Source organism: Magallana gigas, chromosome 3 (assembly GCF_963853765.1).
Source record: "Magallana gigas chromosome 3, xbMagGiga1.1, whole genome shotgun sequence".
NCBI classification, from domain to species: domain Eukaryota; kingdom Metazoa; phylum Mollusca; class Bivalvia; order Ostreida; family Ostreidae; genus Magallana; species Magallana gigas.
In genome coordinates this window covers 1,859,942-1,884,032 of record NC_088855.1, presented here as the reverse complement: position 1 = coordinate 1,884,032, position 24,091 = coordinate 1,859,942, and the positions used below count along the sequence as shown (strand labels likewise).

General features: G+C 33.6%; 1 protein-coding gene across 3 annotated transcripts in view; it reads left to right on the top strand.

Annotated features, from left to right (window-relative positions):
- Positions 1 to 16,952, top strand: part of LOC105338195 (uncharacterized) — a 410,054-nt gene extending 393,102 nt beyond the window's left edge. Inside the window, exons 17-22 of one of the 3 annotated variants that reach the window (XM_066078018.1) lie at positions 1,715 to 2,086; positions 2,529 to 2,608; positions 5,909 to 6,023; positions 8,458 to 8,578; positions 8,866 to 9,028; positions 9,175 to 9,937. In XM_066078018.1, coding sequence (XP_065934090.1) covers positions 1,715 to 2,086; positions 2,529 to 2,608; positions 5,909 to 6,023; positions 8,458 to 8,578; positions 8,866 to 9,028 — 851 coding nt within the window. In that variant the 3' untranslated portion in view covers positions 9,175 to 9,937. Of the gene's footprint in view, positions 1 to 1,714; positions 2,087 to 2,528; positions 2,609 to 5,908; positions 6,024 to 6,171; positions 6,287 to 8,457; positions 8,579 to 8,865; positions 9,029 to 9,174; positions 9,938 to 15,853; positions 15,943 to 16,088 lie in introns of those variants that run through there. The other 2 variants (XR_010711669.1, XM_066078019.1) reach the window with 2 other exon arrangements.
- Positions 16,953 to 24,091: the final 7,139 nt, after the last annotated feature.

Genomic DNA, 24,091 nt, shown 5'->3' with positions numbered 1-24,091 from the left:
GAGGCATCCGGCAAATGCTTCCACGTGCGCACACATTCCGCTTGCAAAAGTAGTTCTTATAAAATTTTGAAGTTTGGTTTAGTATTTATATAACATTTTATTCAGTTTTATTTCAATTCATTTACCTTAAGAGATGCAAACATACATAAAATTCAGTTCGACCTGTTAATTCAAGAATAAACATTTTGTCTCACGCGTAAGAATTTCGGTCGAAAGATTCATTCAGTAATGCAGTTGACCTCGATGAACTGACCTCAATCATAAGAAGATGCTCCATGAACTGACCTCGATCTATTAATGTTGCATAATAGAAGCTAGAGAAACGGCTTGATTTATAAACAAGGTTACGTTATAATGCGACCTCAATAGCAAGTTATGATGGCATTCAATGTTTTTCAGTCGCATTCAATTATTAGGTCTTTCCACCTTTCAGGTGAAAGCCCTTTTGTTTACTTTATGTTTTTAGGTCTTTCTACCTTTCAGGCGAAAGACCTCTTGTATTTCTTATGTTTTTTATTATCATTTTTCTCCTCTATTTTCCACAGGAAAACTTTTTTATTTCAAAAGATATTGAAACAAATTCTTCTTTATGTGATTGAACTCTGAAACCATAAGAGATAGAAGCTTGGAACTTTTACCAATTTTTTCAGTACACTTAAGGTTCTTTAATCTATTCATACCAAAAGGATCTGAGGCCCCCTTCTAGTAGTTATTGCCCCTGAAAGTATTTAAATTTCTATAAAATCACTTCCAACTTTTTTTTACAATTATCATAGAGACTTCAGACCACTTGGGATGGAAGCGTCTACCTTGACCGATCAAAATGACATAAAGGTCAAAGGTCAAGGTCATTTGGAAATCTCTTAATTAATGAGTTTTTAGATCTCTTTTGTGTAGGGTGGTAGAAAAAAAATGTTCATGGATGTAGTAGGACATCATAAGACATTTCAAAATATAACCCTTAAACCCCTACCATGAAACAATTATAGAGTTATTGCTCCTATTGTAAAAATGCTTGTTATCGCTACTCCTCACTAACTGTTAGAGATAGAGACTTGAAACTTTTACTAATATATTCAGTACAATTAGACGTTCCTTCAATCTATCATACCGAAAGGGTCCAAGACCCACCATAACTTCAATAACTTCTACCAGTTATTATCCCTGAAAGTTTGGAACAATCCATAAAAACACTAATAACTTTGAAATCAATAATCATAGAAACATCGGACCACTTGCATAATTAATCTTTTGACACTTTTTTAAATAAAGTAACGCATATTAAAAAATACTTTATTCTAATGCAGCAATCTTATTTCAAACATAAAACACAATGAGGTGGAAAGACCTCTAATTGTTCGAGAATAATTAGTCTACTAGTTTTAATACAACTCTTTCTTTGTATACGCTTAATAAAATGCCCTTTGAAGAGCCCTACTCAGTATTCCGAAGAAAAAGAAGATACATTAACATTTAATAATTACGTTAAAAATATAAAACTAGACAAGGAGTTCACGAATGGCTTTCCCCAAATTTATTTCAAAATTAAATTTGTTGACGGTTTATAATGATGAAATTATGGTGTACAGATTCAAAGTATTCTATATTATGTAAAAATACAGTACTTTTAATTATTTTTTTTTAAAATCAAACTGATCATGTTGATTGCTTCTAGCTATCAATTTATCATTATTGCGGATCATTTCTTTAAAAGGAATACTTTTTCCACCATTTGTCCAAAAGAAGGAAGCTGTCAGAGGATGTATAGCTGGCAATGTTACCATGCAGTTTAAACCTGCATTGTTAGCTAGCAAAGAGGTGAAAACCTACGTATGGAACAAGGTCCGGGGCGTAAACAAAGATCCAAGCTTTGCCAAGTTTGAACCTAACTTTTCCTCACAGCTTGAGATATATTTTAATGAAGAGCACCAGGTTCAGAATCGAATATTCCACAATCCCGAGGAGCCTGCTACGTTATACCTCACAGATTTAAGGAAAAGTGATCAAGAACAGTACACCCTAGTTATCAGCTATGCTGATTATGTTGGAACACCCACAGAATATAGAATTGAACTAGAAGTTCAAGGTAATTTAAGAAGTTTCTTCAGGGGTATGTTTTCAAATCTAAATATATGCCGAAAATTAATATGAAAATCAATTGATAGTTTTCTATCAAAACATTATTGTAGAACTCAAACACAAAAATAGAATAGTTTAAATGAAAGATGAACTCATATAAGTGACGCAATTTCTTATATTATCAATTTTAAAATACACCAAGCTAGATGGTAAGTATTAATCTTTAGCGATATTAACTTTTAAAAGATTGAAATAACTACATGCATAATTTGAACTCGTTTGTTGTTACATATATTGTAATGCAAAATTTCTAAGTTAGAGAGTTTAATTGTTTTCATGCCTAAAAGTAGTAAGAAGTGACTAGTTTTCTAGAAAAACTAAAAAATGTAAATTTAATTTAAATAATATCATTGTAGAATTGTTGTTATAAAGACTGTTTTTTATTGTAGATGTTTGTTTCGAAAAACCCAAAACAGTGGACAAGTGTGCAGTAACAACATGTTATACAGGAGACAATGGGGTACTGAAGGTAAATTGTTCTCAGTTCATCCTTGTGATACATTTTGAGTTTAAAAGTTCCGTCGTTAAATCGGAATATCAACATGACTGCTTTGGACGTTTTTTTTCTACATACGAGATTGTTTATCACTTCTTATCACTGTATTTTGTTAATTTTTTTTGTCTGTTTATTTACTTATAAATTTAGATACATTTCATATTGTTTTAATATGATTTAAATTCGACCTCAATTCCTAAAGAAACATTTTGCCATTTTGTTTTTAAACATGAAATATTTTACCAAAATAACGGAAAATGGAAAGTTACATAATATCACATTATAATCATTGTTTACTCTTTTCACTATTGAAATATTGAGCTTAATGGAACAATCTTAGAACATCTTTTTAATTAAACATTTACAATGAGTCACAAATAATCAAAAATTAAAAAAAACAAGCAGCTATCTTGACAAATATAATTTTTAACACATTTAGTCATCCACATGTTACGCATATGATTTTCATGAAAAAAGAAAATTCATTTAAGTTTAACCATGTTTTTTTATAAACAGTACTTCAATTCACGTGAAATCGTGTGAATAATGTAATTGTATTTGAATGATTTTGAAAATATATATTGATGTATTGTAAATCCCTAGGTAAACGCGAGGAATTAATATCCGCGTAAAATCCCGAGAAGCATCCTTCGCGGATTTTAAAATCTCGTCATTTTTTTCTGAGAGTTTAAAACTATAAGAAATAAGGAGAAAAGTTCAACGTTCGCGATTTTATATTCTCGCGATTTGGTACAAACCAGCGGGATCGCGGAATTAAGTACTCGCGTAATATAAGGAATTTGCAGTATTCAATATGATAGTGATGTATAAACACAATCTGGAAAATATAGAAGTAGTTATCATTTTTCATAGAGTATTTTTTACACAATATTCAGTTTCTGAAGCATATTTTTTTATTATTATTCCCTGTATTTAGTAACATATCACATAACCTATGGAAAGGGAATATTTGTATTTCTTAACGATTATTATAACTGTGTTAAGAGCCTACATTGTATCATATCAAGCATTAGTGTATATATTTTTGATCAGGTGACCTATTGCTATCCGTTTTCGACTTTTAACTTCTTAAAAGCTACAAGGCTGATTGTTACCATTTTTGGTGTGAGGCATCTCTGTGGTAAGAGAAATGTAAATTATGAAATGTATGGCTCTACTACCCCCAGAGCGCCACATAAGGGGCCAAATATGATTTTTAAAAAAGCCAAATTTTCAAAAACATTCTTCTCTACTCCCACACATGTGAGGAAAAAACTGGTTGCATAGTTATGATGTCCATGAAGCCCTCTACTAAAATTTTGAAATTCATGACCCCTAGGTCAGGGGTTCAGGCTCTAGGGTGGGGCCAATATGGCCATATAGTTAAATGTATTTAATCTTAGCAATTCTTCTTCTCTACTCCCACACATGTGGGCAAAAAAGAACTGAATACATGGTTATGAGGTTCACTAACTCCTCTACCGAAATTGTGAAATTCATAGCCCCTGGGTCAGGGGTTCAGGACATTGGGGGTTGGCAATATGGCAATATAGTGTTTATGCATATAATGTTTAAAAATGTTTTTCTCTATTCTCACACATCTGTATGAAAAACTGACTTATAATTATGTTGATAAGGAAGTCCTCTACTTAAATTTTAATTTGCATAACCCCTGGAGTATGGGTTTTGATTCTAGGGCAGGGCCAAAATGGATGTATTGGTGTTAATACATATAATGTTAAACAATTATCTTCTTTACTCCCATACACAAGAAAGGACAACTGAATTCATGATTTTGTAGACCAGATCTTTAAGATTTTCGCCAAAATTATAGATTTCATAGTTCTTTTTGAGAGATTTCAGGCAGGGAGACGGTTGTCATTACAAAGTTATAATTTTTCTACTCCAGAACGAAACCTTATTAATAAATCGCATATATGAGACTCCTCGACAAGTTATGAGTTATATGCTACTCATGTGACCGTTAAGGCCAATTGGCCTTTTGTTCTGCTGAACACCTTATATAAGAAAAGCAGTGAACAAATCAGATATGAATAAAGAAAAAATATGCATTCAGTTCTTTAAATTTTGGGGTTTTTTTTGGTTTTTTTTTGGGGGGTGGGGGGTTGTGGTGGGGGTTGGGTGGCTGTTTCTCTGTTTTTGTTTGGGTTTAACATAGTTGCTTAAGGTGACTATGTGCTTCGTGGCTCTTATGTCCTTGATGATAGATTTAAAGATGACGTTTACTCAGAATTTAAAAAATATATACTGATGTCTATGAAAAACCAACTATTGTGTGCTATAGACTTTACATGGTAGTGTTATTCTTAGCGATTTGCTCCGTGGGTCTCATGTCCTAGATGATAGATTTTAAGTTGAGGCTGAAAAGATCAGTTAATAAAGAAATAAGCTATTATATCTATTATATAATAATAGATCTCGTGATAGAATGACAACACAAGCATACAACTAAAACAGATATAGAACATACTTGCCTATTTTATTTAAAATCCCAGTAAAAACCTCTTAAGCGTGTCGAAAACGGAAATGTCCAATATAAACTAATAACAATGCTTTTCTTATCATGATGACGAACTTGGTGTCTGACTATTATATTTGTTTATGCTGAGAATCATTTAAGCCAACTGTTTTCTAACAAATTTGTTATAAACCTAGTGTGGTATCATCAAAAATTGTTGCGGCTAATTTTCGTTGATTGCTTAAATTTTACAGGTTCGGGGGACGTTATTTCCTATATTAATTTATACCAACAAATTATTGCATAAATGACGACTTTTACATCGCTTTAAATAAAAGTCTTCATGTTTTAGCTAATCAAAAAGAAACAATCGATGCATTTTATGTGGGTTAACTAAACCCAGTCATTCTTGGGACAAAACTAAAGGATTCCTTTTTGTAAACATGCCCATGATTCAATTTAGTTCTGCTGTTTGTTTGATTATTTTTTGTTTTGGGGGATTTTTTTTTTACCTTTATTTTTACCTTTAAAAGGAGAACCATTCTGCTGATATAAATAGGCGACAGTCTTTAACTTTCTATGATAAATGGCTTGAAGCGAAAATCTTTTGATACTTTAATAGCCAAAAACTCGGACCATATAGTTTTAATTTTTTTATCAACATTGTAGAAGTATGTTTTATTTGCAATAACGAAATTTTTCTTGGACAAACGTAAGTTCTTTGTAATCATGGTTGATTAGTTTTTTAATTTAATTATAAATGTATTGATTGTTATCAAGCATATTTTTTGTAGACCCCTGATGATCGAGAAGAAACTGTGAATGGTCTAAAAGTGATAAATGTATGTGAAAACAGAACAACGGGGAACTATTATTGCTGTAATTCTAAAGGAAGCTGTATTGTACAAGGTGAATAATTTTTAACTCTTTTGGTAAATTGAATTAAATTTTCTTTCACGTCCATATTTAAAAACCTCAGAAAAGATCGAAGCTTGATTCTTATCTAATATAAATCATCATTACGTTTGATTGTTGCTATTTTATTGACTTTTACCAGGGCATATTATTTTCCTTTCAACATATTCCAGGATGTCATATATTGAATAAAATATAAGGTTGACTATCAATGGCATTTAATCCCTGTATACTAATAGTCTATGATATTTTTAGAGGTAAGTAATCTAAACTACCACTTACTGTCTTCAAACATACAAACTAAGGCGACTATTATAAGTATTCAATACGTCTTTGTGATATCTTCGTGCAAATTCGTTTCTAAATACCAGTCGGACAATTGTTGTCTGATTTTAACTTAGTCGTTAAACGCGTCAACATCCGTATAATCTTAAATTAATTTAAGAGGAATCATTGCAAACCGCTTTAACATAATGAATGTGAAAGGAATAGAGAAAACATCAACAAACGAAGTTCCTGTTGCTTAAATCGTGACATTGCCTGCAGAGAAGACACACTTTGGAAAACAGGATTCGGTTGCACGTCAGTTAAATTAACTCTTAGTTAAAACCGTAACTAGCTGTTAATTTGTTAATGGCAAGTTACATAACTAGGAGTTAATTTTGGGTTGCTCGAAATATTGTTAAGTGTCTATTAGCTAACTAGGATTTAACAGAGCGAACTTAGTTAACTCATCGTTAAAGCCGTCTGCACGCGCGTTTACCATACCGTCTGACAGTGACAATGGCGACTAAGCGAGAAAGAAGCAGTAATTGGTCACTGTCAGAAATCAGTATTTTGACTGAATTTTTTGAGAAAAATGAAGATGTTTTGAAGGCAAAGCTAAGCAATTTGATTACTAATTCGCGGAAGAATGCAAAATGGGCAGAGGTGACCGAAATAATAAATGCAGTGGGTATTCAGCGGCGCACGGTTGACCAGGTAAAGTTCAAGTGGGGTAACTTGCAGCAAAGTGCCAAGAAAAGTTTCAGCGCTGCACGGAAACAGGCTAAACTCACTGGCAGAGGCCCTCCACTAAAGCCCCCAGCCGCGGCTGAAGAGAAAATCATCGATATGATGAAAGATCGACCTAATTTCAGCGGCAGTGTTGGGGGCTACGAGTTCTCAGTGCCAGTCACAACAGGTATGACACAATGTGGGTTTTTGGCCGATAAATCAATAAATTAATGCAAATCCTTGAAATAAAACAATTATCAATTTTACTGGAAAATTTCACCGATGACTGAGATTGTATGGTTTGTTTACATTGTCGTCTGACAAACACCTCACAAATTGATGACGTCAATTATGGGTACACATTGATGATTGAAATTATAGGGGATTCCCCGAATGCAGACAAGCTTAAAACTTGTGATTAATACATATACCATTACTTACCTTATATTAAGTACTTGTACAAGGATGATACTTATAAACTGTAACATGTTTCTTTCACCACAATGATATTCAAAGCTATCGTGTCAATATTTGCTTTTCTGTGCAAAAACACTTAACGTTATAATAAGCAATAACATAATCTATGACTTGTTATTTAAATTTGGATTTCACAAATGTCAATCCAACATATCCTTCATTAAATCACATAAAAACTATAATACTTTCTAAACATACATTACGTTTCTTTTACATACAAAAGTTGATACATCACGCACCATTCATTAAAACCATCTGTGTTAGCCCCCCTACTTCATTTAAGAAAATGACGTCACTATTGGGGTGCAAAATAGGTTGTTTCTATATTTTATACATTATGCATTATTCTTTTTTCAGCCTTCATTTAAAGTAAAAACACGTGTATCATCGTTTTTGAAAGTGGGGGGGGGGGGGGGGACGGGGGACTAATCCAAAAAATCTTGAAAAGCAAACAAAAAAGGGAAAAAGATTACTTTACAAAATCCTGAAAACCCATATCCGTGGAAGGGGGGGGGGGGGGAAGTTTACCTTTATCTTCAATTTCGCTGTGTATTTCCTTATTATCATTTCAATATTTTACATGGTCCCATAAAAAAGGGGAGGGGGCAACTCCATGGTAATTCAGTTTTTTTTTTGTATAAAAATTTAACAAAAATCTTTGCTGCGCAAAAATGTAGCGCCCCCCCCCCTCCCCGATGCTAGGTGCCTGCAAAATCTTTTATCAGTTTTATCAATTTATTTATCAATAATTTTATCAATTGGTAACTGTGTTTGAAAATTAATCACTTACAGTCTCGTACACTAAACTTAAAAAAGTTTAAAAAGTTAAATAAAGTGTTTTATATTTTGTATACTATTAAGGGTTATGTCTGATTATATTATGAACAGCTTTTTTCTTACTCTTCAAGTTGTAGCATTACTCTATTATTATAATTTTATAAATTTCTTTCTGTAGGGGTTTTAAAGGATGCTGAGTTAGATGCTACCGGTACCTCCTCCTCTGTGGAATACGAAGAAAGTCCGCAGGCAACTGAAACCGAAGCTGTTGAAGACGTTCCTGAAGTCGAAAATTTCGAGTGTGTTTCACGATTTTTTTATTTACTATTTTTCATTTCTCATTATTGGAATTTTTTGTTGAAAAAATATATTGAATCGAAACGTTCTTCATTAATTGATTGTGAAAGATGAATTGTGCATATTTGACAAAATTAAACCCCTTATATAAAATACATACAAATGATTATAGTTGATGGAAAAAATGATTTTTTAAATGTTTTGATATATATTATATTTTATACGTACGTTTTAAAAAAAAAATGTTTAGTGTTGCGCCATATATCTGTTTTCTTTTTGTATTTAATAGCAATACCAATCAAATTGTAATACTTCCTTCTATGCACAATGCTGAAAAGGAATCAGAGTTGAGGACCAAGGCCCGCACTTTAAATGAACCCTCAGTATCGGATTCTCGACACAAGAAACGAAAGAAAATTTCAATTGATGAATTGCAAAGAATGCAGTATTAGGTAACAAAATAAATCAAATTCTTGCATAAAATATTAAAGGAATCAACAATTTTGTTCGTGGATTCAAAGAATATCAGAATAGTTTCCTACACAGATAAATACCGGCATGTTCTAAGCATGTTTAATATTGATTTCATTTATTTAAGGTTTTATGTTGTGAAAAGAGACACATCGGACTAAAGAATGCGAAGATTCAGAAGGACATTGAGCGGTCAGAACTTGAAACTGAAAACTTGAGGCTGCGGAATACCAAGTTGACCCATGAAATTGAGCTCTTAAAACAAAATCTTGCGCAAAATGAAAATGCCTTGCTTGCATTGCAAGCTTTATCTGATGAGTAAAAACATTATGAATTAAATAAGTACACAGGTCATGTGTTAAAATGTAATTGTTTGTAGGTTTTTATTTTTATTTGTTACATTAGAAATATGTTCTTGTTATGAAGTTCCTGACTGCCATGCCATCCTCCGGTCCTTGATAATTTAATTGCCCAGCGGCATTATCCTGTTGAGGATTACCATCCTCCATCTCTTCCTTTAAACTCAGTGCATTGTTGTGTAGAATTGCACAAACGCCAATGATTCTACAGACTTTCGCGGGCTTCATTCTAACCTCACTATGCTACACATGAAATCTTCGTTTCCACCAACCAAACACCCTCTCGATCGTGTTGCGCGTGTGACAATGGGCCGAGTTATAGCCCTCCTAAGAGGCGTTCGATGGATGAAGATACGGTGTTAACAGAAATCTGGAACAAGCATACCCGCTGTCACCTAGCAAATACCCATCGTCTACTCCTCGATGATGATTTTCGAGGTATGCGCTGACTTCTGACGCCCGAAAAATGTGGCTGTCATGCGTACTACCAGGCCAGTGGGCATTGTAACAACGCACTTTGTAAAATTACGCAGTTTGAAAAAAAATTTCAAAGTGCGTTGATTTTGGGACCAAGTCAACGCACTTTGAAAAAATATATATTTTTTTCAATGTGCGTTGATATCGTCGATATGAACGCACTTTGAAAAAAAATTTCATGGTTTAGTGAAAATAGTTGATAGTTTTATATACAATAAATGATTGTTTTAACCTTGTTTAGCTTAATGTGATATATTTAAAAAAGAACTAATTGCATTCTCAGCTATTTTGATAAACAGTTTCTTGATGAGCCTTTTTTTTATATTGTAAGCCTTCTGTCCTACGGATCCAATTGAGGGCCAGCTCAAACTTAGTGATGACAAGTCCAGTATTTCTTTCTCAAGCGGTTTTATTAAGCGTGATCGTATAGTTACAATTACATCAGCTAATAGCAGCCCAAATCAGGAGTCTCATGATCTATCTCAATAAGCGGAATCTATCTAAATCTCTCTATCTATCTATCTGCGGGATCTATCTTAATCTCCTCAACATCATTTTACATGGGTATATATAACATTTTACATATGATGGACAGTTTTGACTAGTTCAGCCCATTTACGACGATCATGAGTAAACATTTAGTGTTCAAAATTAAGATTAATATTTTATTTCTAAATAAAGTAACAAAACCGTCAAAACTGTCAATCAAAGAGTCTGGATGCAGGATTTGAGTCTCCGAGTCCTGGGTCTCAGAGTCCCCCACCTTGTATGAGGCATCACTTACTCATAATACGTTCATTCATACATGGCATAAAAGGTTACAGAGGTTAATATATAGAATACACAATACATGACTCAATATAGAGTACCAGAGCTATCGTTACAGACACAGAATCGCCAAATATGACACTTGTTTTTAAACTCTCAATTTAGATATTATTATGCCCGTATTATTCACCTAGTTTCATAAAATCATTTAGGAATACTGCGCAGTGCTACAAGATTCACAGAGTTCATTCTGTTAATTATCATTAACACCATTCAGTGCGCAGTACCAAAGTAAACATACATATCATAGTGACCATTATGTAATACTAGCAATTCAATGTCATAGCATGGCTATCTGTTTACATACGTCCCCCAAACAAAAGAAATATCCCGAAGGAAGATTTCTCGTGCCTGGCGCCCGGAATAGGAAAGCGTCCTTGATCTACCCTTGATGAGACGAACTTCCTAGTGACATACCAGTCAGAACATCTATGTTAAGAGATAGTAACAAGTGACATGTTTCCACCTCCGGCTTGGAACATCATACATCTCCAAAAACAAATCTATAACCAGGATGTATACACGTACATAAAATCATATGGCTTGATTATATCGCATTACAATCATGAAAACAACAATGAATAAAGTATGATAATAATGACCAAGATGAAATAACCATAGTTGAATATAATCGTAATTCATCATCAAAGTAATACTAAGTATGTTTAAGCTTGATGTCACATATATACACAAAGTCAGTGCATGCTTGTAAGTTCACAAAATATCTCTTCCTTAGGGGTGAGATTAGCGTCATAGGTTCGGAGTCCATCGGTTTCTTCCTGAAGTTCTCCAAAGTGAATCAATAAATACAAGATTTACATTAGCACAAGATAACGCAAATTTCTACTTTAACACATTTCACATTTTTTAATTTTCGCTAAATTTCACAATCCTTTCATAAGGAATACACAACTTCTTCGCGGCTGTATCTTAATTATTCATCCATCATCGGCACCCGTGGATAGAGGGTCGGCGCGGATGGCGAGGCGACTTTTCGCGGAGCGTCTCCTGCGTTCCTCTGTTGCGTAGACATCGCGGCCTTCTCTTCTAGGTATTTGCGTGCCAGCTCTAGGTCCGGTCGATAGTATTTGGTCCATGGATAGTCTTCATTTTCCTCCTCTCCAAGAAATTGTTGTGCTAGTTTAGTCGAAATTGTCCCCGTGTTACTGGTCAATTTGCGAGTTGCGATTCTTCCGCTTCGTCGGGGTTTCTCTTGGATCCTAGTGACTTTCGGGATTGGTTCAAGTTCAATAATGTCGCTAGAGGTCCTTTTCTCTGGATTCTCACAACAAAATACAGTGTCTTTGGAAGAACCTTTCTTATCTCCGTCACTACCCCTTTTTCGACAACCTGTCCAGCAACCACTACAGCATATACCACCCCACTTTTTAATAGTTTTACGTTTCTTAATACAAAGTCCTATCGTTATTGTTACTGCCAAAGTTAAACACACATAAAACCAGGGGCTTCCCACCCAAGACGAGGATTTCATGGGTTGCAAATTAGTTACTGGCAATTCCGCCATAACTGCATTCATAGGGAAAATTTTAATATCTTTAGTCATAAGACATTAAACCATGAAAACCTGATCAACCTTGTCACATACTCAAGATGTTGATCGCAAAATTTGATTGTTTTTACGAATTATCTTAAATCACTTACAAAAATTAGTCTTACAGTTTCTTTACTTAGTCGCTGTCTCAGGTATTTCGAGTATGTTAAATTTCTTTAACTTCGCATATACATACAAATAACCGAGGTGCTGAGTCTGCGTTTTCTAGTCGGCATTGTTCCCGTTTTGCACACATTTGAAAAATAGGTATCGAATAAATGTGTGCAAAACGGGAATGTGACCAGGTAAGATAATTGCTTAATTGCTATAGTCTATATCACAGTTCCTGTGAGGGCTATTGACAATGAAATAAGTAAAACATATGTACTCCCAATTGATATTTACATCTATTTTATGTTACAATATGAATAGCATAAAAGCGCATGTTCTTGAATTTAATTTCAAACATCAATCTGGTCATGAACAATTTCATTAATTTATTTAAACAAGAAAGGTTATTGCAAAAATGTTGGATATGTAATGCTTTTGTTTTACTCTGTGTATAGGAAGTACATGTACATGTTACAAGTTTGAAGAGAAAATATATTTTAATATTCAATTATTGCTGACATAAATTGAGGAAGTTTGTCTAGTGAAAACGCTGCTAAATATTTTTCATTTATGCTGTGGCTTGAATATTCGAAGACAATAGACAAACTGTATAATGATATGATAATAAATAGGCAATTTTATATGCTTCAAAAACTGTAAAGATGTTTTCAGAAAACCTATCAAATGTAGACCTTATTCATGCATGTTCAACCTTCCTCAGATTGAAGAATATCGAATCAATATTAAAATTATTATTTTTGTCGGAATTTTTGTGCTCCGATTTGGATAAAACCATAAAAGTGACCCACAATATATACTAAAGCGGTGACGTCATAAGAACTTATCGAATCAATATCAAAATTATTATTTTTGCCGGAAATTTTTGTCCTTCATGTATTCAGCATCAGAAAGTGATCCGCAATATATACTAAAGTGGTGATGTCATAAAAACTACTGTCAAAGCCGCTACTTCAAAGATTGAAATATTTTGTGAGAAAGATCTGTTTCCTTTCATAATATTTTTTTGTTGATACCAATCAACTAATTATAAACATGCGTTTTACATATTTTGCAACCAAGATGTAAAAAGAGACACGGTGTACCACATCATCTTCACATCGTATTGACATTGTGAAGATGATCAGTGAGTAGAAATTTAAGACTAAACATATCAATATCTTTATTTTATCAAATGAAAAAATGGTAATAGTTATTTGTTATTATACCTGAAACACAACAAAATATCTATATTCCTTTGTTTCATCGTAAAGGCGCTGATAGAACACAGGTAAAAATCCAGGTAAAATCTTTGACTGAAAGCAGACTATAATTGCTATCACAACACAAATCACACCTATTGTTCTATACCCAATTATCAAATGTGTGCAAAACGGGAACACACCGCCACAGGGCATCAACATTAATGAATTTCCCTAAAGGAGAAAATACAGAATCTAATATCTTACAAAGTCATATTATAATATAATGACTATCATTTCCCGTTCATACTTCATTATTTTGATTTTTAATGATCGGCATAACACATGTACATAAATATTACTTATCACGTTTTTATATCAATATTTTCTACAACTTTTTTTCCAGGAGATTTCAGAATATTACAAAAAATTTATAGTAAAAATGCACAGGCGTTATATGTATTTTTCTAGTAATAAAAATAAACACCCTCTATCTATCAGGTAAATTGTATAAATTTCTACCTTATATTTATACGGTTTTGAAAACGTATAATATCAGGATCCCGTGAAAAAATAAAGGGCACTTAATTTATGACGTCAAAGTAAAAATGACGTCATATTCGACGTTCGTTTAGTGAAAAAAAGTAAAAAAAAAAATAGCATACATACATGCAAATACATCCTATTTATATATATATATATGTTTTGAAGAAATGTATTATACACATATTGCATTACTTGTAGCTCTCTAAAACAATTTTTAAGACATACAGTTTGTACTTTTTTGATTAAATGAGAGAAAGAGAGAGGGGGAGGGGGTATTTCGTAAACATGTAACGTTTTATGATTACTTAGCCTATCCATGAAATAAAAATAAAATAAAATAGATATACCCGTATGACATTCCTGCGTTTCCACGGCAATTGACTGGCTTCTTTTAGTAGCCCTTTGTAGGTCATCACCCAGCAGGTTTGCGATAAACAGAATTGATTCTCGTTTGAAACGAAACCTGGATCGGATTTGATCGTCACTTAAATCGTTCATCTATATTCTCTGCCTGTATACTCTCTCTTTTCTTCCAGCAAACAAATTACCAAACAACAACAAGTTCGCCATTTTGATTTTAATGCTTATTTAAATATTTAATGTACCTATGTAACCTGAGTTAAAACTGTAAGTTAAATTAGATACTTAACTAAGCTTTAACAGCTTGTTAACTTTTGAGCAACCCGTTTAACTCGCCGTTAATTCTAACGTTACGTTAACGTCAAGTTAACGGCTAGTTAAATTTAACTGACGTTCGTGCAACCGAATCCTGGACACGTAAACTATACCCTAAAGTGAGAGAAACATTGTATTCGTTATTTTAAACAGGTTATCATTATAATCGTGTCCATATTCACTTTTCTGTGCAAAAACACCTAACGTTATAACAAGCAATAACATAATCTATGACTTGTTATTTAAAGTTTGGATTTCACAAATGTCAATCCAACATATCCTTCATTAAATCACATAAAAACTATAATACTTTCTATACATACATTACGTTTCTTTTACATACAAAAGTTGATACTCACATCACGCACCATTCATTAAAACCATCTTGGTTAGCCCCCCTACTTCATTTAAGAAAATGACGTCACTATTGGGGTGCAAAATAGGTTGTTTCTATATTTTATACATTATGGATTATTTTTTTTTCAGCCTTCATTTAAAGTAAAAACACACGTATCATCGTTTTTGAAAGGGGGGGGGGGCGGGGAACTAATCCAAAAAATCTTGAAAAGCAAACAAAAAAGGGAAAAAGATTACTTTACAAAATCCTGAAAACCCATATCCGTGGAAGGGGGGGGGAACACAATTTCGCTGGGTATTTCCTTATTATCATTTCAATATTTTACATGGTCCCATAAAAAAAAGGGGGGGGGGGCAACTCCATGTTAATTCAGTTTTTTTGTATAAAAATATAAGAAAAATCTTTGCTGCGCAAAAATGTAGCGCCCCTCCCCCTCCCCGATGATAGGTGCCTGCAAAATCTTTTATCAGTTTTATCAATTTATTTATCAATACTTTTATCAATCGGTAACTGTGTTTGAAAATTAATCACTTACAGTGTCGTACACTAAACTTAAAAAAGTTTAAACAGTTAAATAAACTATTTTATATTTTGTATAATATTAAGGGTACTGTCTGATTATATTATGAACAGTTTTTTTTCTTACTCTTAAAGTTGTAGCATTACTCTATTATTATAATTTTATAAATTTCTTTCTGTAGGGGTTTTATCGGAGCCCTCAGTATCGGATTCTCGACCCAAGAAACGAAAGAAAATTTCAATTGATGAATTGCAAAGAATGCAGTATGAGGTAACAAAATAAATCAAATTCTTGCATAAAATATTAAAGGAATCAACAATTTTGTTCGTGGGTTCAAAGAATATCAGAATAGTTTCCTACACAGATAAATACCGGCATGTTCTAAGCATGTTTAATATTGATTTCATTTATTTAAGGTTTTACGTTGTGAAAAGAGACACTTCGGAATCAAGTATGCGAAGATTCAGAAGGACATTGAGCGGTCAGAACTTGAAACTGAAAACTTGAGGCTGCGGAATGCCAAGTTGACCCATGAAATTGAGCTCTTAAAACAAAATCTTGCGCAAAATGAAAATGCCTCGCTTGCAATGCAAGCTTTATCTGATGAGTAAAAAAATTATGAATTAAATAAGTACACAGGTCATGTGTTAAAATGTAATTGTTTGTAGGTTTTTATTTTTATTTGTTACGTTAGAAATATGTTCTTGTTATGAAGTTCCTGACTGCCATGCCATCCTCCGGTCCTTGATAATTTAATTGCCAAGCGGCATTATCCTGTTGAGGATTACCATCCTCCATCTCTTCCTTTAAACTCAGTGCAATGTTGTGTAGAATTGCACAAGCGCCAATGATTCTACAGACTTTCGCGGGCTTCATTCTAACCTCACTATGCAACACAAGAAATCTTCGTTTCCACCAACCAAACACCCTTTCGATGGTGTTGCGCGTGCGACAATGGGCCGAGTCATAGCCCTCCTAAGAGGCGTTCGGTGGATGAAGATACGGTGTTAACAGAAATCTGGAACAAGCATACCCGCTGTCACCTAGCAAATACCCATCGTCTACTCCTCGATGATGATTTTCGAGGTATGCGCTGACTTCTGACGCCCGACAAATGTGGCTGTCATGCGTACTACCAGGCCAGTTGGCATCAACATTAATGAAACCCTTAAAGGAGAAAATACACAATCTAATATCTTACAAAGTCATATTATAATATACTGACTATTTCCATATAATATTGTTTCCTTAAAAACAGTTCAGAATTAAGCTTCAGTAATTAGTGGAAATATATACTAGACTATAATCAAAATTTAAAATTTTAAAGTAAATTACTATTCTATATACATCTTGTTGTCTTTAATTGTCGTTAAATAAGATTTATTTATGACAAAATTAATATAAATTACATGCAGTGTACACTCAAATTAACACATCGTCATGAGAGCAGATTGCTTGCACATTTATGGAGTGCAATCCTTTCCTGTTCACGTAAGTTGGTTCGTTGTCTGATGGTGCTTGTATTCTCACATGTGTACCATCGATACACCCAAAGACACCCGGGAACCCACCACGCAAATAGAAGTTCTCCTTTGATTTTTTAATTTCCTCTTGTAGGCCATTTTAAAAATTGGTCTTTTTTTGGTAAGCAGTGCATTTGTTACGTTCTCCACGGCTGGGCTCACCGTACTTTTATCATAGCCCATGGTGTCCCCTATCACTTCCATAAAACTCCCAGAAACAAAGAAACGAAGTGCAAGCATCACCTGTATAAGATGATCATGGTAACCTTCTTCACACAGAATAAAATATGCTTTTGTAGAAAAAACTTGAGCAATTCCAAATTTTAAGATCGACGTGTTAAGTTTCCACACATTACATTGTTAGATTAATACTACCAATTATATCTGAAATTTTACCGCAGATCTTTTTATTATTGTCAGTCGAGAAATACGATTTTTAAAAATAATTTGTAGAGACGAATGGACTGCATAATCCGTGATATATTACGCATATTGGGAAAATTAAACAAGAAAAAAGTGTGTTACAGCTCATTTTTTTTTAAAATTTAAAATCAATTGAAAGGGGGGGGGGGCATGCCCCAAGTGTCTGTGATTAACGAGGACTCGATGGTCGTGGCCAGTTAAAGAAGAACTCTATAAAAAATATAGGGAAATACACAACTTTAAAAGGTGAATTATACGTATAATTTCTTTACACAACAATAGTTAAAATCTTAAAATTTAGGTAAATTTCGGTAGATCTTAATTTGTTGACCGCCCAGCCGTTTTAACATTTCATTCTGTATATTTTTTTTCGTTTCGTACTCAACTTAAGCTAGTAGAATGCAATACTATGGTTGATAAACAATTATAAGAAATCAGTTAATAAAAATATATAGTACACAACATGATTCATATTAGGTTTGCCGTCTGTAATTCGAAAAGCCCTATGTTCAGCCCAATTTTCATATAAGAAAAAAATAAGCGTAATTATTCAAGTACATCTAAGAAACTACTCGAACAGTTTGCCATGCGAAATTACATATCGTGGAGGAGTTTAAAATGATTACTAATCGTCAATATCAATTCCCGTTCATACTTCATTATTTTGATTTTTAATGATCGGCATAACACATGTACATAAACAATACTTATCACGTTTTTATACCAATATTTTCTACAACTTTTTTTCCAGGAGATTTCAGAATATTACAAAAAATTAATAGTAAGAATGCACAGGTGTTATATGTATTTTTCTAGTAATAAAAATAAACACCCTGTATCTGTCAGGTAAATGGTATAAATTTCTACCTTATATTTATATGGTTTTGACATTTTGAGAAAACGTATAATATTAGGATCCCGTGAAAAAAATAAAGGGCACTTAAGGTCAAGATCTAGTAAATTAAAGGTGCCTGCAAGTTTATGAAATTCAAGATATAAATTCTTTCAATAATGCTTCATAATAGTAGCTTTGTTTCATAGAGTGTACCGGGGCTAAAATTTTTGGTAAACACAATGAAAAATCATGTTTTAAACAACCATATTTTATGAAATATGAAGGATATAAGTAACAAATTTCGGAGTTTTGTCCATTTTTGACTAATAAAATATACCTAGAAAGCCTACAGTCTCTCCAAAAACGACATTGAACAAACTCTTGACCTCCTCTTAAAAACGATGTCAAATTGAATATAGGTACCGGATTACTTTCCCCATGATTTAACATAAAATGCCAAGAAATTGCTAAAATTTTCATATAATTCCTTTAAAGCCGTAAAGTACAGGAAAATATTCTTCAAATCAATTATGACGTCATAATGGTTCTAGCACCGACAAGACATTCTTGAATCATTTACTAGATCTTGACCTTAATTTATGACGTCAAAGTAAAAATGACGTAATATTCGACGTTCGTATAGAGAATAAAAGTAAAACAAAATAGCATACATACATGCAAATACATCCTATTTATATATTATACAAATATTGACTGGGGTTGAGGGCAACATTGATTATATTAGCCCCCGAGGGACGAAATATTTTCGTCCCAAGGGGGCTAATATAATCAATGTTGCCCGAAAACACAGTCAACATTTGTTTTGTTATATGAAGAAACAAACCAAAATTTAAGAAAGTAATTGAAAACAGATCGCCGTAATTTTCTCAGCTCAACAAAGAATTCACGTATTCAATTTTTTGCAAAGTTCATTTCCAAAATATCCTCAGCATCAAACGGTCACTGGTGATATTCCGCCGACCGTAAGAATCAACATACTGATGTTCTACCTGATTTTACATCACAGTAATTCGCAAATCCTTATATCCGTTATGATAGCAAACCGTCGCATTGCGCGTCCGTTGTTGACTTGACTGACTGTCTTTTATGACGTCACCTTGTTTTGGAGTCGTGAAGAGTTATTTACGTCATCGTTTACAAATCAACAAATCAGAGGCGATTATTTGAAATAAAGGGAATGTTCTCTAGATATTATTCCTAGCCGGTCAATATAAAAAAAATATTGACCGGTCAATATTTTTCGGACGAGCTAATATTACAGTTATTGACTATTTGTCTCTATAGAGTTATACAGTGAGAATATACTACTGAATATAACAAATATATATATGTTTTGAAGAAATGTACTATACACATATTGCATTACTTGTAGCTCTCTAAAACAATTTTTAAGACATACATTTTGTACTTTTTTAATTAAATGAGAGAAAGAGAGAGAGGGGGAGGGGGTATTTCGTAAACATGTAACGTGTTATGATTACTTAGCCTATCCATGAAATAAAAATAAAATAAAATAGATATACCCGTATGACATACCTGCGTTTCCACGGCAATTGACTGGCTTCTTTTAGTAGCCCTTCGTAGGTCATCACGCAGCAGGTTTGCGATAAACATAATTGATTCTCGTTTGAAACGAAACCTGGATCGGATTTGATCGTCACTTAAATCGTTCATCTATATTCTCTGCCTGTATACTCTCTCTTTTCTTCCAGCAAACAAATTACCAAACAACAACAAGTTCGCCATTTTGATTTTAATGCTTATTTAAATATTTAATGTACCTATGTAACCTGAGTTAAAACTGTAAGTTAAATTAGATACTTAACTAAGCTTTAACAGCTTGTTAACTTTTGAGCAACCCGTTTAACTCGCCGTTAATTTTAACGTCACGTTAACGTCAAGTTAACGGCTAGTTAAATTTAACTGACGTTCGTGCAACCGAATCCTGGATACGTAAACTATACCCTAAAGTGAGAGAAACATTGTATTTGTTATTTTAAACAGGTTATCATAATATTTTGCATGGGGTTACCCTTTACTTTAATATATATAGGCCAACCTATGCAGACTCTTAAAAAGACAGGATCGATTGTGTGAGTATATTTTACCCAAACAAATGATGAAATTCAATTTGTTCGTGGAAAGTTTGTCGACGTCATTCGAGAGCTGACATAAAAAGTGTTGTTCTTGACCACCAACTTATTGTTTTTCTGTATTTCTAATCAATAATTGTTAAATTGCAATATTTTAGATTAGGAGAACCTCTCGACTGCAACGCCTATATCAGTGGCTGATGAGAAAAACGCATATTAAAGGAATAGAACTAATGCAAACCTATACCTGTATTAAAAAATCCAAGATTATTACATCTTAAGGTGGAATATCCCTATGATAAGAGAGGTAACATCTGTAGAAAATTAATTTACATTTTTTCTGTTACTTCACAATCATAAAAACATGTAGCAACAAGGTGCCGGTGTAACGAAGAATTTTCACCAGGGTTGAAAATTGACCGGGGGTCATTTTTCCACGTTGAATATTGAGGCCAAATGTGTTGAATAGAGACCCCGATCCGTTGAAAATTGGCCCGCATCGTGGAATTTTGATCACGAAATCGGTTCAAAATTCGGTTTATTAAATAAAAATTATCAGTTCTTTAGATAAACATGATAACATGTTTTACAGGGGGAATTAAATGAGACTTGAATGATTTATCTCGAATTATTAATCCGTTAAGCAAGCTACTGACAAACAAGTTGATAAAACAGGATTATCAACAGTCTGGCTAGAAGACATCTTTGATAAGTTCTATGGTCGATACAAAGACCTTTTCAGAAAATACAATCTTCCACTGGGTCGCATGCTGACTATAATGTTTTCATACTAATTGTTAGACCATAATTAATCATCTAATTGTCTACGGACTTTTCCGATTTTTTCCCGATTACGACAAAGAGCACATGGCGGGTGTGACCGGTCAGCAGAGGATGCTCACTCCTTCTAGGCACCTGCTCCTACCTCTATCTATTTGGAGGTCCGTGTTGCTCTGCTTTGAAATTGTATTCGTTTTATGGATTTTTGAGATGGTTCACGGTTGGTTATCGTCATTTTTTCATTTAAATACGTAATAACTAATTTTTTCATTGTAAAAATGCCGCGTTTTGTGTGATTTCTATATTAAAGAATATTTGTAGACATGGTTACACGTTTAACTATTCTTTTCAGTTGAACTTCTGTTCAATTATAAATAACTTTAAAATATTACAATGCGTCATACTGTTTAATTTTGGTTTTACATTCACCCAGGAAATTGAAACTTTGATAATGTTCATTGTAAATTTTCTGGGTGGTGTAAATACAAAATTTATAGTATGTCATTTTGTGAATTTTGTGTTTGCACCCACTCAGTTTGTTTAAACTGTGACTATCTGAATTTTATATTCACACCCATCCAGCCAATAACAGTTTACAAAATAATAATATTAACACCCATCCAGCCAATAACTTTTACAAAATGATGATACGCTAACATGCATTTTTTCATGAACAATGCTGTAGTAACCATATGTCTTAAAAGCCGATATTTTTAGTGTTTCATTTGTTCCATTAGAACAACTTCGGGTGTAACTAATGGAATGTAACCAAATTGCTTTTTTTCTCTCGGCCTAAACAATTCTGCCTCAGAAAATCTATATCAAGTAAGTAACCAAATTTTTGTACTGGATGAATAGTAATTTTGCTTTAACATGTTCATTCACACCTACATTGACGAACCTATCACCTTTATTAATACTTGCAGAGTTACAAACGTAAGAATGAAAGTTTCATGATCGAGCCCGTTTGAAAAGAACAGTAAATAAAAGGGAACTATATAATATGTTATATGTAAATATACAAATGTACATGTATAATACTTAAATATATTTAAGCAGGGAATCAAATTAGGTTGGGAGCTCTATAATAACTATAAACATGGGAAACAACTATATTTGTGTTAAGGGTTACAACTACCCACCGTATATACATCGACTCTGAGGTTTTGGTATATTTGATTTTGTTTAAAGACTTAAAAGATGGATAAAGTTTAGTTCCTGCATGAACGGTCTGTCTTGTTACCCCAATGAACCCCAATGATACCCCAATGAACCCCAATGATACCCCAATTAACCCCAATGATACACCAATGATACCCCAATGAACCCCAATGATCCCCTAATGATACCCTAATGAAACCCAATGATCCCTAATGATAAGTTTGGGGATGATAGTGCGATGACGTGATAATGCAATGACGATTGTGCGATGACGATTAAGTGATTATTGCACCATTGCGTTATTGCTATCGCACCATCGCGTCATCATAAGGGGCGCCGATTTAGTTTCATTTTGAATCGTTGTGTTAATGTGTGCCGGTTTGAGTTTGTGTGATATACAGTTCTTAATTTTATTGCTGTTAAAATTAAGGAACTTACGTCGATTTAGTCTTATACTATAGTCTCGCTTTCCACAGACTCAGAACTTAAATTTGACGAAGCGGTGAATGTTTGTTTACAAGTTTTACAAGATAGCTTGATTTTGAATTGAAATACCTCAAAAAATTTACTGGTTCTGCCCTATCCCATAAGGTTACACTGCAAATAAACCCTTTCCATTTATAACCGTGATTACACTTTCCAGCTGAGATCATTCAGCTTAAACGGCAAATTCATTCGATCACAAATAGTTGTTACCGTCATTGTTTACATGTTAAAGGAGGTGTGATTTTTTTAACCAGTATTTTGGTAAGCCTCGTTTTGAGGTCACAAACATTTACGTGACGCTTTACCAGACTCTCTGTTCGTCGTAGAAATACGGAGACAGCCGAGCGTCTGGTTGAACGAGACTACATCGCGTTATCGCTATCGCACCATTGCGGCATTACTATCGCACCATCGCGTTATCGCTATCGTACCATCGTGTCATCGCGCTACCTCTTCCTAATGAACTTGGGGCAAGTTCATGACACACACTCAGGTCATTAGAGAACTTTCAGTGTTTCTCCATAAGTATAAGCATTGACCAGACACAAAGTTTGCACAGACAGACTTATGGACAAGATAATTCCTATAACCCTCCCCCCCCCCAAAAAAAAAACAAACTTTGTTTAAGGGGTAGGAGTGGGCTTTTAAATAATGTCTAGGTATTGTTGGGGTTCATCAAAGTAACACTGGGGCTTACTAAGGTATCATTACAGCTAAAATACGATATCATTGGTAAGTTAATGGTATTCGGGGTCTGGTTGGGATTAATCGTACAGGTACATTCTTGTATCAATGAGATTTATTTCTGTATCATTTAAAAAATCAAAATTCATTGGTGAATGAATCATTGCACAGAGCTCATTTCAAGTTTATTGTGGTTTGTGAGGGTATCAACGAAATTTGATTGTGATAACAATGGGTTCACTGGGAAATCAATCGGTGAAAAAACGCCGAGTAGTTGAAATTTCATTCATTTGTGTAACATGTTAGTACATAAAATTCATTTAGTGTATCAATTATGAACATACATAGTATTGGTTATTTCAAAGTTCATTGCATGGGGTATCATTGGGGTATCATTGGGGTTCATTGGGGTA